This window comes from Epinephelus lanceolatus, chromosome 6 (assembly GCF_041903045.1).
Source record: "Epinephelus lanceolatus isolate andai-2023 chromosome 6, ASM4190304v1, whole genome shotgun sequence".
NCBI lineage: Eukaryota > Metazoa > Chordata > Actinopteri > Perciformes > Serranidae > Epinephelus > Epinephelus lanceolatus.
The window spans coordinates 341,201-355,321 of NC_135739.1; the positions used below are offsets into that span (position 1 = coordinate 341,201).

General features: G+C 43.1%; 1 protein-coding gene across 1 annotated transcript in view; it reads left to right on the forward strand.

Moving 5' to 3' along the window:
* The window catches only part of grin3bb (glutamate receptor, ionotropic, N-methyl-D-aspartate 3Bb), a 102,060-nt gene extending 88,341 nt beyond the window's left edge, over window positions 1-13,719 (forward strand). The window contains exons 5-9 of the mRNA XM_078168401.1: window positions 2,553-2,668; window positions 6,362-6,513; window positions 9,509-9,673; window positions 10,044-10,111; window positions 11,950-13,719. Coding sequence (XP_078024527.1) covers window positions 2,553-2,668; window positions 6,362-6,513; window positions 9,509-9,673; window positions 10,044-10,111; window positions 11,950-12,916 — 1,468 coding nt within the window. The 3' untranslated portion in view covers window positions 12,917-13,719. The remainder of the gene's footprint in view (window positions 1-2,552; window positions 2,669-6,361; window positions 6,514-9,508; window positions 9,674-10,043; window positions 10,112-11,949) is intronic.
* Window positions 13,720-14,121: the final 402 nt, after the last annotated feature.

Genomic DNA, 14,121 nt, shown 5'->3' on the forward strand with positions numbered 1-14,121 from the left:
CAGAGTTTGAGGAAGACAGTGAAGGAAATGTCAGATGAAGCAGCTAGATCTAGTCAGTGGATTTGGATGAGGAGGAATAATGTCAGTTGGGGGCCAGCAGGGGGAACTACTAAGCAGGGCACATCAATCAATTCAATGAATTTTATTTATAAAGCCCAATATCACAAATCACAATTTGCCTCACAGGGCTTTACAGCATACGACATCCCTCTGTCCTTATGACCCTCACAGCTGATCAGGAAAAACTCCCAAAAAAACCCTTTAACGGGGAAAAAAACAGTAGAAACCTCAGGAAGAGCAACTGAGGAGGGATCCCTCTTCCAGGACGGACAGACGTGCAATAGATGTCGTACAGAACAGATCAGCATAATAAATTAACAGTAATCCATATGACACAATGAGACAGAGAGAGAGAGAGAGAGAGAGACAGAGAGAGAGATGCAGGTAATGACAGTAGCTTACAACAACATTATTGAAAGTAATAATAAACGTGTACACACACGTCACGCTGTCCAGGCACCGCTGTGATATGAGTTAATCTGAGAGACAGTGGAGCACAAAGGCTCCGGAGAAGAAGCCGAGTTAGTGACATCCAGAATGGCCGAGTTAGCAAGATGCAGTAATAGAATACGAGAGAGAGAGAGAGAGAGAGAGAGAGAGAGAAGGAGAGAGAGAGGGAGAGAGAGAGAGAAGGTGCCCGGTGTATTATAGGGGGGTCCTCCGGCAGACTAGGCCTAAGTCAGCCTAACTAGGGGCTGGTACAGGGCAAGCCTGAGCCAGCCTTAACACATAACTCCTTGAGATCAGGTGGAGAGATCCACTTCCTCTCAGGAGGAAATCCAGGAAGAGGAAGGTTATTTAAGTGTGGGAGTGGCCTATTTGAACGTTCAGTCTATTTTCATGGCACAGACACGACGCAGAGGGACGACACTCTGAAACTAAAGAACTATTATCATGCTTCCGGGGGGGGGGGGGGTTAACATGCTCAAAAACTCATGAAAATAATATAGTATCGCCCCCTACAACATTTCAATGAAGCTGTACAGCACGTCACTAACTCGGCCGTACAGCATGTCACTGACTCGGCCATTCTGCATGTCACTAACTCTGCCGTCACTAACTCGGCCGTACAGCATGTCACTAACTTGACCATTCTGCATGTCACTAACTCTGCCGTACAGCATGTCACTAACTCGGCCATACAGCATGTCACTAACTCGACCATTCTGCATGTCACTAACTCTGCCGTACAGCATGTCACTAACTCGGCCGTACAGCATGTCACTAACTCGACCATTCTGCATGTCGCTAACTCTGCCGTACAGCATGTCACTAACTCGACCGTACAGCATGTCACTAACTCGACCATTCTGCATGTCGCTAACTCTGCCGTACAGCATGTCACTAACTCGGCCGTACAGCATGTCACTAACTCGACAATTCTGCATCTTGCTAACTCGGCCATTCTGGATGTCACTAACTCGGCTTCTTCTCCGGAGCCTTTGTGCTCCACTGTCTCTCAGATTAACTCATATCACAGCGGTGCCTGGACAGCGTGACGTGTGTGGTTGTGCTGCTGCCGTGGTCCTGCCAGATGCCTCCTGCTGCTGCTGCCATCATTAGTCATTAGTCATACTTCTACTGTTATTATACACATATGACTATTGTCACACATGTATACTGTCTGATATTAATACATACTTTCAACATATTGTACCACAGTAGCCAGAACTATAACTATAATATTATTACTTTCATTAATGTTGTTGTAACCTACTGTCATTACCTGCATCTCTCTCTCTCTCTCTCTCTGTCTCTGTCTGTTTCTCTTTCTCTCTGTCTCTCTTTCTGTCTCTCTCTCTCTGTCTGTCTCTCTCTTTGTCTGTCTCTGTCTCTCTGTCTCTCTGTCTCTGTCTCTGTCTCTCTCTCTCTCTCTCTCTCTCTCTCCATCTCTGTCTCTGTCTGTTTCTCTTTCTCTCTGTCTCTCTTTCTGTCTCTCTCTCTCTGTCTGTCTCTCTCTTTGTCTGTCTCTGTCTCTCTTTCTGTCTCTCTGTCTCTCTGTCTCTCTCTCTCTCTCTCTCTCTGTCTCTCTCTCTCTCTCTCTGTCTCATTGTGTCATACAGATTACTGTTAATTTATTATGCTGATCTGTTCTGTACGACATCTATTGCACGTCTGTCCGTCCTGGAAGAGGGATCCCTCCTCAGTTGCTCTTCCTGAGGTTTCTACTGTTTTTTTTCCCCGTTAAAGGGTTTTTTTTGGGGAGTTTTTCCTGATCAGCTGTGAGGGTCATAAGGACAGAGGGATGTCGTATGCTGTAAAGCCCTGTGAGGCAAATTGTGATTTGTGATATTGGGCTTTATAAATAAAATTGATTGATTGATTGATTGATTGATTGATTCTTAACTTCCTTCCTTCCTTCATAGACAATCTTTCCACTAGTTAGTTCACCAGCTCGTTAGCTACCAAGCTAGCAAGCTGTGGTTGCTGACTGTAGTTGCTGTAGTTGCTGACAGTAGTTGCTGTAGTAACAGTGTTGCTGTGTGTTGAAGGACAGATCCTCCTCAGCTGGACGCCTTCATCATGGACAAAGCTCTGCTGGATTATGAAGTTTCCATCGACGCCGACTGTAAACTGGCAACTGTGGGGAAACCATTTGCCATCGAAGGTGAGACGCTGTGTTTGTGTGTGTGTGTGTGTGTGTGTGCGTGTGTGTGTGTGAGTTCACTTCCTGTCAGCTCTGTACAGATTTTTAATTCAAATATGTTTCATGAAGTTTCATCATCAATGACATTTCGACCAATCAGACGACAAGAAGAGTCTCCTGCAGCTGCTCAAACACTTTAAAGCTTCACTGGGATCCGTCCTCCAAATACACACTTGTTGTGTATACACACACACACATACATTATAGTTATACACACTCATCATACATCCAGCGTCTCCTCCGCCTCAGCAGAATCTATAAACAGAAGGACTTCAGGTGACGTTACTGAATTCTGAACAGTTTAAACACCTGTAAAGAAGAGTTCATCTGGTTTATTAAATATTAAAATGAGACAGAAATACAGGGACAGACAGAGGGACGGACGGACGGACGGGTGGGCGACGGACGGACGGATGACTCTGAAGATCCATCCATCATAACAACCTCTGATTATCTGAAGTGAGACTGACACACGTTTTAAGATCTGAAACGCTGCGCTTTGTAATCTGATATATGATTTGGATATGATGACAAACGTCCACAGTATCCATCGTTTTAATGTTTGAAATAATCAGTCCGCAGGCAAAGAACATTTTTTTGCAGTTGACTCTGTAATGGTCACTTTCTGTAGACGTCCTGCTGTCAGGTCAACTCGTCTCGGACAGATGGAAACTGAATTTGACGCAGACAGACAGATAGACAGACAGACAGACAGACAGACAGGTAGACAGACAGATGTATTTACATTAGCTGATGGATTAAAAACAGATCTGTGACAGAAGAGAAGCTGGAAAACGTCAGAGGCCCCAGGATGGATCCCTAATGAACTCCATCAGTGTCTGAGAGTCTGGTACAGACCTGATGTAGATCCAGACCTTAGACTGGGAGCAGGAGAAACTGTTAGCATAGCTTAGCACAGCTAGTTTTGTGTCTGTAAATGCTGAACTGCTCCTTTAAAGCCAAAGTGTCGTAATGAGACAGCATTTGATTCAAATCTTACAAGAGTGCTTTTGTGCGACCTCCAGCTGATCATGGAGGTTTTTATTGAATCAGACCTTTGGGTCGTCTTTAATAACAATAACAATAATAATAATAATAATAATAATAATAATAATAATAATAATAATAATTCCTGTTCAAACTTCTGCTTCATGTGTGATTTCTCATGTTATTCTCCTCCGACGGATGAGTCCAGTTCTTCGACTCATAAAATGTATTGTTCAGAATCACAGTTATGTTTTCAGCTGTTTAATAAACTTGCCGCTGCGGTGCACGATTCTGACATCAGCTCAGTCTGAGTTTAAACTGTTTCCTGTTTGTTAACAGAGTTTAATGTTAAAAAGACCTTGTCTCAGCTGATCCTTCTGTTCTGTCGTCATGACAACGGATCACTGTGTTGGCTCTCTGATTGGTCCTGACGGTGAGTTCTCGCTGTCATCAGCAGGAACATGCAGAGTAGCTGGAGCGTTGGATGTGTCTCTGGAGAAGTAGACCGAGGACACGTTGTTATTGACGAACCTTTTCAATGACTGATGTGTCTTTATGACACAGTCAGCTGCACGTCACCACGGAGACTACAGGGTGTTTTTCAGCCCTGAGTTCTTCCTGCAGGTCCTCCGATGCTGTGTCAGGCTGACTGTAGCCTGACAGGAAAAACTCAGGGCAAATAAGACCCATAAATCTGACTGTGGACATGTTCACATTACTGATTGTTTTTATTTACTGTCCTCAGTGTTTACCATCACATTACGGTTCTGTCTGTTGTTTGCTGGTTGTTTACTGTTACACTGTCTGCCATTTATTTATGTGTTATTGTTTATTGTTTACATGTCTGTCTGTTGATTATTGTCTAATTTTTTATTGTTTCGGTCATGGAATCATTTGTTTATTGTTTACTGTTTGTTGTTTAGGTTTGATATAAGTTGTTTAATGTTTGTTGTTTATTGTTTAGGTACAGTATCTGTTGTTTATTGTTTGTTGTTTATTGTTTAGGTTATGGTATGTGTTGTTTATTGTTTGGGCTGTGGTCTCTGTTGTCTGTTGTTTGTTGTTTAGGTTACAATATGAGTTGTTTGTTGTTCTCTGTTTGTTGTTTATTGTTTGCTGTTAAGGTTACAGCGTGAGTTGTTTGTTATTTATTGTTCGTTGTTTATTGTTTAGGTTTGATATAGGTTGTACAGTGTGAGTTCTTTGTTGTTTATTGTTAAGGTTACAGTGTGAGTTGTTTGTTGTTTATTGTTTGTTGTTTATTGTTTAGGTTTGATATAAGTTGTATAGTATGAGTTGTTTGTTGTTTATTGTTTATTTTTAAGGTTACAGTGTGAGTTGTTTGTTGTTTATTGTTCTTTGTTTATTGTTTAGGTTGGATATAGGTTGTACAGTGTGAGTTGTTTGTTGTTTATTGTTCGTTGTTTATTGTTTAGGTTGGATATAGGTTGTACAGTGTGAGTTGTTTGTTGTTTATTGTTTATTTTTAAGGTTACAGTGTGAGTTGTTTGTTGTTTATTGTTCATTGTTTATTGTTTAGGTTGGATATAGGTTGTACAGTATGAGTTGTTTGTTGTTTATTGTTTATTTTTAAGGTTACAGTGTGAGTTGTTTGTTGTTTATTGTTCTTTGTTTATTGTTTAGGTTGGATATAGGTTGTACAGTGTGAGTTGTTTGTTGTTTATTGTTTATTTTTAAGGTTACAGTGTGAGTTGTTTGTTGTTTATTGTTCATTGTTTATTGTTTAGGTTGGATATAGGTTGTACAGTATGAGTTGTTTGTTGTTTATTGTTTATTTTTAAGGTTACAGTGTGAGTTGTTTGTTGTTTATTGTTCTTTGTTTATTGTTTAGGTTGGATATAGGTTGTACAGTGTGAGTTGTTTGTTGTTTATGTTACATTATACAACTGCTAGTTCCGACCGACCGAGTAATTTGATTGGACGAGAGGCATTCCTTGAGCGCTGATATAGAGTATAACATCACTGGGACTTGTAACAGTAAAATCACTCCGCTCACAGGTGTTATAAATATAAATACAGCCGTTAATTAACCAGCTGTCACACTCGCTACACTGACGCAAACTGACACTAGTGTTACACCAAGAAGATGGATATTTTCCCCAAAATTACATTTGAATTAAATTATGAGTGGTCGTCAGGAGAGGACGAGGAAAAGGAAAGCCAGGACTCTTCTGTGAAGACCTCCAGGTGTGTTTGTGTAACATCAGCCGACCTCGACAAACTGGAGAGGAGCAAAAACTAAGCGAACACGGTCAGGAATTATCAATGATCATCTGATGAGGATGAGGGAGAGAGGAAGCTGAATCCGGCCGTGCCAACATCCAGGTTTGCCAAAGGTTTGCCAGGAAGTGTTTTTTTTTTTTTTTTTTGCGGAGCTACATAACATACTTAAATAATTTATTTCATCACCTTTTGTTAACAGTTCCTTACTCAGCATTGCTGTTTAAGCTGTTGTATGTATGTATATGTATGTTGTATAAAAGCAATATCACACTGGAGGTCGTGACATTGGACTGTATATCGTCACAGCTGTAATTCAGTCCTCGTGCCTACGACTGAATTACAACCGTGACGATATACAGTCCAATGTCACTCCCTCTCGTGAGATATTGCTTAAGTATGTGTTGTTTGTTGTTTGTTGTTTAGGGTACGGGATCGGCCTACCTCAGAACTCCCCTCTGACCTCCAACATCTCAGAGTTCATCAGCAGGTATAAATCTGAGGGCTACATGGACCTGCTGCACGACAAGTGGTACAAAGTGGTTCCATGTGGGAACAGAGTGTTCGCCGTCACAGAGGTGAGTGTCACAGGAAACAGCACAGGTTCTGTTGTCCAGTCATTTCCTGTTTTATTTACTGATAAACAACAGTCATGATCTGTATAACAAAACATGTAAATAAACCTCCATGAAGGTCTCATCAGATCAGATCAGCCTCCATGCTCCAACTGTCAGCTGCTCAACAGGCTCCTGACGTTGTTTATTGATTTGACTCTGACCATGTCATGAGCTACTGCTGATGTGACGAGTCATATTCATGATAATCGCTGGTGGTAAAGATGATTCACCTCAGAGCACTACAAGTTTCATTCATTCATTCATTCATTCATTCACTCACTGATTTGTTCATTCATTCACTATACTGTGTCCCTGCTGGTTAGAAACACTGATTTGATTTATGTATGTATATATATATATATATATATATATATATATATATATATATACATGTGTGTGTGTGTGTACTGTACTGCAAGAGTGTGTATTATATGATGTGTATATATACAGTATGTGTAGCTGTGAGTTTATATAAAGACAGTGTGTGTACGGATTACTGTTAATTTATTATGCTGATCTGTTCTGTACGACATCTATTGCACGTCTGTCCGTCCTGGAAGAGGGATCCCTCCTCAGTTGCTCTTCCTGAGGTTTCTACCGTTTTTTTTCCCTGTTAAAGGGTTTTTTTAGGGGAGTTTTTCCTGATCAGCTGTGAGGGTCATAAGGACAGAGGGATGTCGTATGCTGTAAAGCCCTGTGAGGCAAATTGTGATTTGTGATATTGGGCTTTATAAATAAAACTGATTGATTGATTGATTGATTGATTATATGATATGTGTATATACCGTATGTGTAGTGTGTCTATTATATGATGTGTATATATAGTTCAGGTGTGGAGCTGCTGCCCTCTGGAGACAATCTGAGGACAGTGTCTCCGTCTCTTCAGAACACGTTTAATGAGAGAACAACACTAATGTGACTGCACTGAGACTCCAGGTGCATTGTGGGAATTTTCTTTTGATCATCAGGTCACAACAGACATTAAATCTTATTTTGATTATTTATTATTATTGTTTATCTGTGTGAAGAAGGTGGAGGTGGTGATGAATGATAATGTCCTGTCCACTATTTACTCTGAGGACATCATGGCCTCTAGTTTCGCAGACCGGGAGAGGCGGGTGTGGCCAGGTGGATTTTGCAAGTTTGGCACACCGTGCGCGCTGGCGCACCTACTCGTCTGTCCCACCTCCGTCCCTCCTACCTGTGCAAGTCGGAAAGAGGGAGAAGAGAAGGCGTGGAGTGGGTTTTACACACATCACACCAATCAAATGAGCCCCTCTCCTCGCCCTTAAATGTGCCGCGCAAAGGCGTAATGACAGTTTACTCAATTCACCATGGCAGAAGAGAGCAGCAGTGTCAGACGGCCAAACTTCTCCCAGGAGGAAACTGAAGTTTTGGTCCGGGAGGTCCAAGCTCACAGTGTCCGAATATACGGAACTGCGAGCAGACCTCCACGGGCTGATGATGCAAAGGTAGCCTGGGAGGAGGTCACCACAATTGTAAATCAATGTTGCGTTTCTCTCGTGTGCGCGTGCTCTCTCTTTCTCTCTTACAGTCTCACTCTGTTTCTTTTCTTTTGACTTTTCTAAGATGACAGATGCTGAATATATACTCCCTATCTGATGCTGTGGCTGTTTGTGGTTGGCTGAGAGGGATGTGAACTCATTAGTTTGCAGCTGTGTTAATCAAATCAGGTTGGGTTTCCATTACGCGTGCCAAACGTGCCAAACGGTGCCAATCCCCTTTGATCTGACATCACATGTGACAGGACAGTCGATATAGAGATACATTTATGTGCTGATTGCAGATAGTTGCATTGAATAGTGGTCTTTTGGGTATTTATTGCATCGTTAATGTGCCTGATATTCTGGAAACCTGCCTGTGAGGTTTTGGTGATGTGTGCGCACTGTCTGCCAGTCAGCCAAACTTCCACTACACCGGCTGCGCTGCGCCTGTACTGACAGTAGATCTCTTTCAGCTGGCGAGCTTTTAGCGCACCTTCAGCGAAACCTTTTGGCACGAAACTGTCACTGCGCCAAGCTGGATCTGTCGACACCTCCCCCTGCTGCGCTGCCACACCCATCTCAGCGCACCTCGGTCTGCCAAAATGATGCAAAGCCTGCGGATCTAGTTCAGGCAGACAACTCAAGTGCGCAATCCTGATCAGCTGATGCGCTTCATGCTCTCCTCAGCTGATAGGGCGGGTTATTTAAACCTCCTGTGCTTATCTGATCATTCCTTGCTACTCTGCTGCTGCATGCACATGCTGCTCTACTGCTGCTGATCCTACTGTGTTCTGTTGCTCTCGTTGCTGCTGCCGCCGCCACTGCTGTCTCTGCTGCTGATCCTGCTGGGTTCTGTTGTTCTCGCTGCTGCTGCTGCTGCTGTGTGCTGCTTATGAAGCTTCTCAAATCCCACCACCTCCCCAGCATCCACCTGTGGGCTCTATTTCTAGGATCCCCAGCTGGGGGTCTGCTATTCATTCCCTGTAATGTCTGTCATACAGATCATTTTCAGGGAATGAATAAATTGAGATAGAGCCTGACGCCAAACTTGCTTCAGCCATGCTAAAACTATTCATGCTCTGCTTCAGTATGCAATATTTATGCTCAATATAAATGTTAAATTCAATCCACAGTTGTCTGACTGAACTACCAAACTGAGCGCGCCTCGGATTGCGCTGCTTGAAACTAGCTCTGCGCGGGGTTCGCCACCCTGCGCCGTGCCGGGAAACTAGAGGCCCATGTCTTCATCATCTTCTCATTATTTTGACATGTAAGATACTGTCCATCCATCTGTCTGTGTATTAAGTTTGTATCTTCTGACGTTTCATCTGTCGCCATCATCAGATCAACATCTCAGTGTGTCCACGTAGAACGTTGGACTCTGTGTTTACTGATGATTAGCTAATGTTAGCCGGTGTCTTCCTCTTCCTCCTCCTCTTCCTCTGTGTCAGACTCTTCAGATGGGAATCAGTCACTTTTCAGGACTCTTCGTGTTGTTGTGCATTGGAGTGGGCGGAGCTTTGCTGACTCTGGCAGGTGAACACGGTTTCTACCAACTCATCCTGCCGCACATCCGCCGCCGACAGAACCTCAAGTACTGGCTGCACACGTCACAGGTGAGACTCAGAGTGTGTGTGTGTGTGTGTTCAGATCAACAGAACCATCAAATGCCAGTTTTAAGGTCAGTGTCAGTTCTACAGAGGAACTCAAGGAGGTTCTGACGGGTGCTAAGGAGGTGCAGAAGAAGTTCAGAGAACTTTAAGGAGTTCTGGTGGGCTGTCAGGAGGTTAAGAGAAAGTGTTAAGGGGGTTTTAAAAGTTCTACAGAGTTCTAAGGGGGTGCAGAGGAAGCGTTGAGGTGTTTACAGTCCGAGGCCTCAGAGATCACAGATCAGAGGAACCAGACGTCAGAACCAACAGCTCATTTATCGGTCTCTTGTGTTCCCACTGACAGAATTGAAATCTGATGTGTTTGTGTGTCCGACAGAAAATCCATCGAGCTCTGAACATGACGTACGAAGATGTGAAGAAACAGCGAGCCGAGAAAGAGAAAAGGTTTGTCTTGTGGGTGATGCAGTGTTAATTATGACAAGAATTTTTAATTTCATTTTAGTCTTAGCCACTCACCAAAGACTGGATTTCGTTAAAGTCACATTTTAGACTTTTGGTTTTGTTTTGTTTTAGTTAAAATTTAGTCAGTGGAAATCAGTTTTAGTTTTAGTCTCATTTTAGTCTTTTGACGTAATTTGACAGTTTTGTTATACTGTAATAGATTTTGCAAAAGGATGTTTGTCATGGTAGTAAAAACTCCATTGTAAGCATACCTTTAACTGTGTGTTCAGTCATTTAAACTAAGATTGTATGACTCACAACCTGCAAGAATAAAGCTCCAGTCCTCTTAAGACATCAAAAGAAGATCATAACAGCTTAACTGTTATGCCCATTTTAATTCAGTGTTTGTTAACACTAGGACCGCCAGGATTACAGCGCCCCTCCAAGCGCTGCACCGTCTGCCAGACCATAATATGTAACTTCATTGTTTATGCTGCCCGTGTGCTCAGAAGCACACAAAAATTTTTGAGTAATTTTGGAGAAGTTATGATAAAATAAAAAAAGTATTACAGGCTATAGAATAGGACTGACAACCTCTCCAATGTCTCATGTCAATTAATTAACACTATTTGTTGGCTTTTTATAATGCCTTGCTGCGCCGTGTCTCCAGTTGAAAGTGGTGATTTGCTAAATACATTCTACAATAATAAATTAGATTAACTTTTGGTCTATAATATTGTTGGCTATATTACGCATTTTAATAAAAAAAACTTAAGAATAAAAGAAATAAACACCGAAATAATTAGTGGAAACTTTTTTTTTAATTGATACTCCTCCTCTCTGACGTATTAACACACACACACACACACACACACATTGAACACGTGATTAAATGAATGAATGAACATTGGGTGCGGTTCAGCCGCAGTCCCGCCAGCTGGCGCGGTCACTGTTGAGATTACATTCATTTTTTATTATTAACAAAATGTTTTTTTATTGACCGTATGAATGGTTTCGTTTTCAAATAAATATGGAAATGAAAATGTATGCTTTTGTGTACTTTTACAGAGTTTTACAAGCGTTGTTGTTCCTGGCTTCCCGCTGTGGAGCCAAGGCTTCTGTGTGGCAAAACTGGACGTGCACCGCCACCGCGCGGAAGGCGGTCATCCAATCAGAAAGACAGACTGAGAGTTTGAATTTGAGTTAAGATAATTAATTGAATTAATTGGTTGAAAAGGAAAACAATCAAGGCATTGAGGATGGTTGTAGTCCAGACTGTCCGGCCGGCCAGCGTCAGCTTTTTCGTCATGTTTTTACTTTTCACTTCATAATTTCCTTTTAGTTTTTGTTGTCAGTACTTATTAAATTTACGTTCTCATCACAAATTAGTCACAGAATAAAGGGTCGTCAACGAAAAGGTTTCGTTTAAGTTTTAGTTGACAAAATTAACACTGGGGTGATGTCATCAGTGATGTCACAGGAGAATCTTTTTTTTTTTGTTAAAGATATTTTTATGGGCATTTTTTGCCTTTAATTGATAGGATAGTGAAGTGTGAAAGGGGGAGAGAGAGAGGGAGAGACATGCAGCAAAGGGCCACAGGCTGGAGTCAAACCCGGGCCGCTACTGCAACAGCCTTCTACATGGGGTGCCTGCTCTACCACTAAACCACCAACGCCCCGAGGAGAATCGTTTTAATGTAAACATGTAAATTAGAACCTCAGTGTGTTCAGATGTCAGATTAGAGTCTAAACAGGTGATGATGTCATCGTCCACATGTTCCAGAGCTTCTGACTGGATCACATGGTTCTGTTAAACATCATCTTTCTCTGTTTCCGTTCAGCTGTAATCTGCAGAAGCCTCAGCCCACCACCGGCCCCCCCGCCCCGCCACGCCCCGGAGCCTCCGCCAAGTGGAACAACGAGGCCATTAAGGAAGCTGCCACCGCTGCCACGGCCGCCATTCCTAAAGATGCACGAGACTTCAAACGAGTCCACTTCAACCTGGAGACCCTCAACACCCGCCGCCTGCTTGCCCGCATCGCCACTTCTGAAGCCAAAGGAGGCTGGGCCAAGCCTGAGGGGGAGGGACCAGCCAAGCCGAAGGCGGGGCCAAACAGCAAACTGTGTGAGAACGGAGGACCAGCGGTGTCACTGGCCAGTCTGTTGCTCTCCCTGCCCTCATCATCGTCCTCTTCTGCTTCCTCCTTCGCCAAACCCAAAACCTCTGCACCTCCACCTGCCGCTGTAGCCCCCACTCCTGCAGCCGCGGCCCCATCCCCAGCCGCAGCCCCACCCCCTGTAGCCGTGGTCCCCCCCCGGCCTGGCGAGCTGCAGGAGCTGCAGGAGGAGATCGAACAGATGAGGGAGAGGTTGAGGACAGCTTTAGCCAGGAGGGCGGAGATTCAGACCACTCTGACCAAACCTGCTGCCGCTGTGACCAACAACCAGTCTGCAGTTAGCACAACGACAACAACCACCACCACAACACCAACGACAGGAACACCACCCAACACCGCCTCAACCAACGCCCCATCCAATATCACCTTATCCAACGCCCCATCCAACATCGCCCCAACTAACGGCTCATCCTCTGATATCCCACCAAGTGCTCCACCCACCACCACCTCATCCAATGCCCTGCCCAACGCCTCCTCCACCGCTGCCCCAACCAACACCCCATCCACTGTCGTCCCGGTAACACCTTTCCCTGCCAACACAAAGTGTGTGACGACCATGACGGACCCGCCCCACAAAGTCCTGTCCAAAGTCCGGCCTCTCCACAGCAGACTGACCAATCAGAGGAGGTGATGCTCTCTGCACAGGTCACATGACCCACTTTACACGGCGGCCATTTTGAACTACTGAAAGGATTTTATTATGAAATGCCAAAGTTGAACCTAAGTGGACAGATCTGGGTCAGTGACGTCGTAGTTTCAGAGAGTTTTTCAAGACTTCACTGTCACAGAATCTGTTGTTGATGTTCCACAGGAAGTGACAGACTAATGGTCTCCATGGCATCCTACAGGCAAACTGAGAGTTTGTACGGTTAATAAATAAATGTGACTATACGATGAATCCAAACTGATGTCACATGTACAATATTTACCAGGTTTAACAGATCAGTCAGAGGACGAGGTTTTTAATGATGCCGTTTGATGCATACGGGTAAGGTTTGGGTTTTTTTTTTTTTTTTAATTTTACTTGGACCATTTATACGGAGCAGTATATTATGTATCATCATAAATCAGTTCAAGTTTATCTGTAATGTTCACATGCAAATCAAAAAAAAAAAAACATTTTAAAAGTCTGATTTGATCCTGTGAACCTGTTAAATATCTGACTGAGGAATAATTAAATTAAAATCAGCTGAAACTTTTTAACTTAAATCCTTTGGAAAAGTCATGAAGCCCTTAAATTAGTTGTAATTATTGTATTATTTTTTCAGGGTTAATTTAAGGGCTAGTAAAGGAGATTTTAGGAGGTTCTTGTTTTGTAATTAGTCAGATTCTCAGGGCCAAACAGGAAGTCAGACAGTGAAGATGTCATTTTACTAACATTTACAAAACCTTGATGTATACCCAGAACAGCAAAGGACCCTGAATGCAGCCCTGATGGACACCACATGTAACTCTTTTCCTTTTCACCACCATCAGATTCGTTTTGTCAACACATTTGATAACAACAGAAATATTGTTAAAAAAAAGTCCTGAGAGAAGTCAGAGGCATATTTTTATATATTTGGTATGAAAACAAAAAGGTTTAAATTAATTCCTGCATCATTAAAGCAGCTGTTTGGTCCTGTTCCTGTGTCTTCACTCCGTTTCCTCCTCAGACTGTTTAAAATGGCCGCTGTGATGCTGACACGTGGGCGTGGCTTCAGGAACATTTGTGACTCTGGTGACGTAGAAACAGGACTTCCTATGAGGCTGAACGCAGCAGTGCGGTGGCTCTGCTAACCAACAAACATCAGAGAACTGACGAGAACCTTAAAGGATTAAAAAACTGCCGACTCT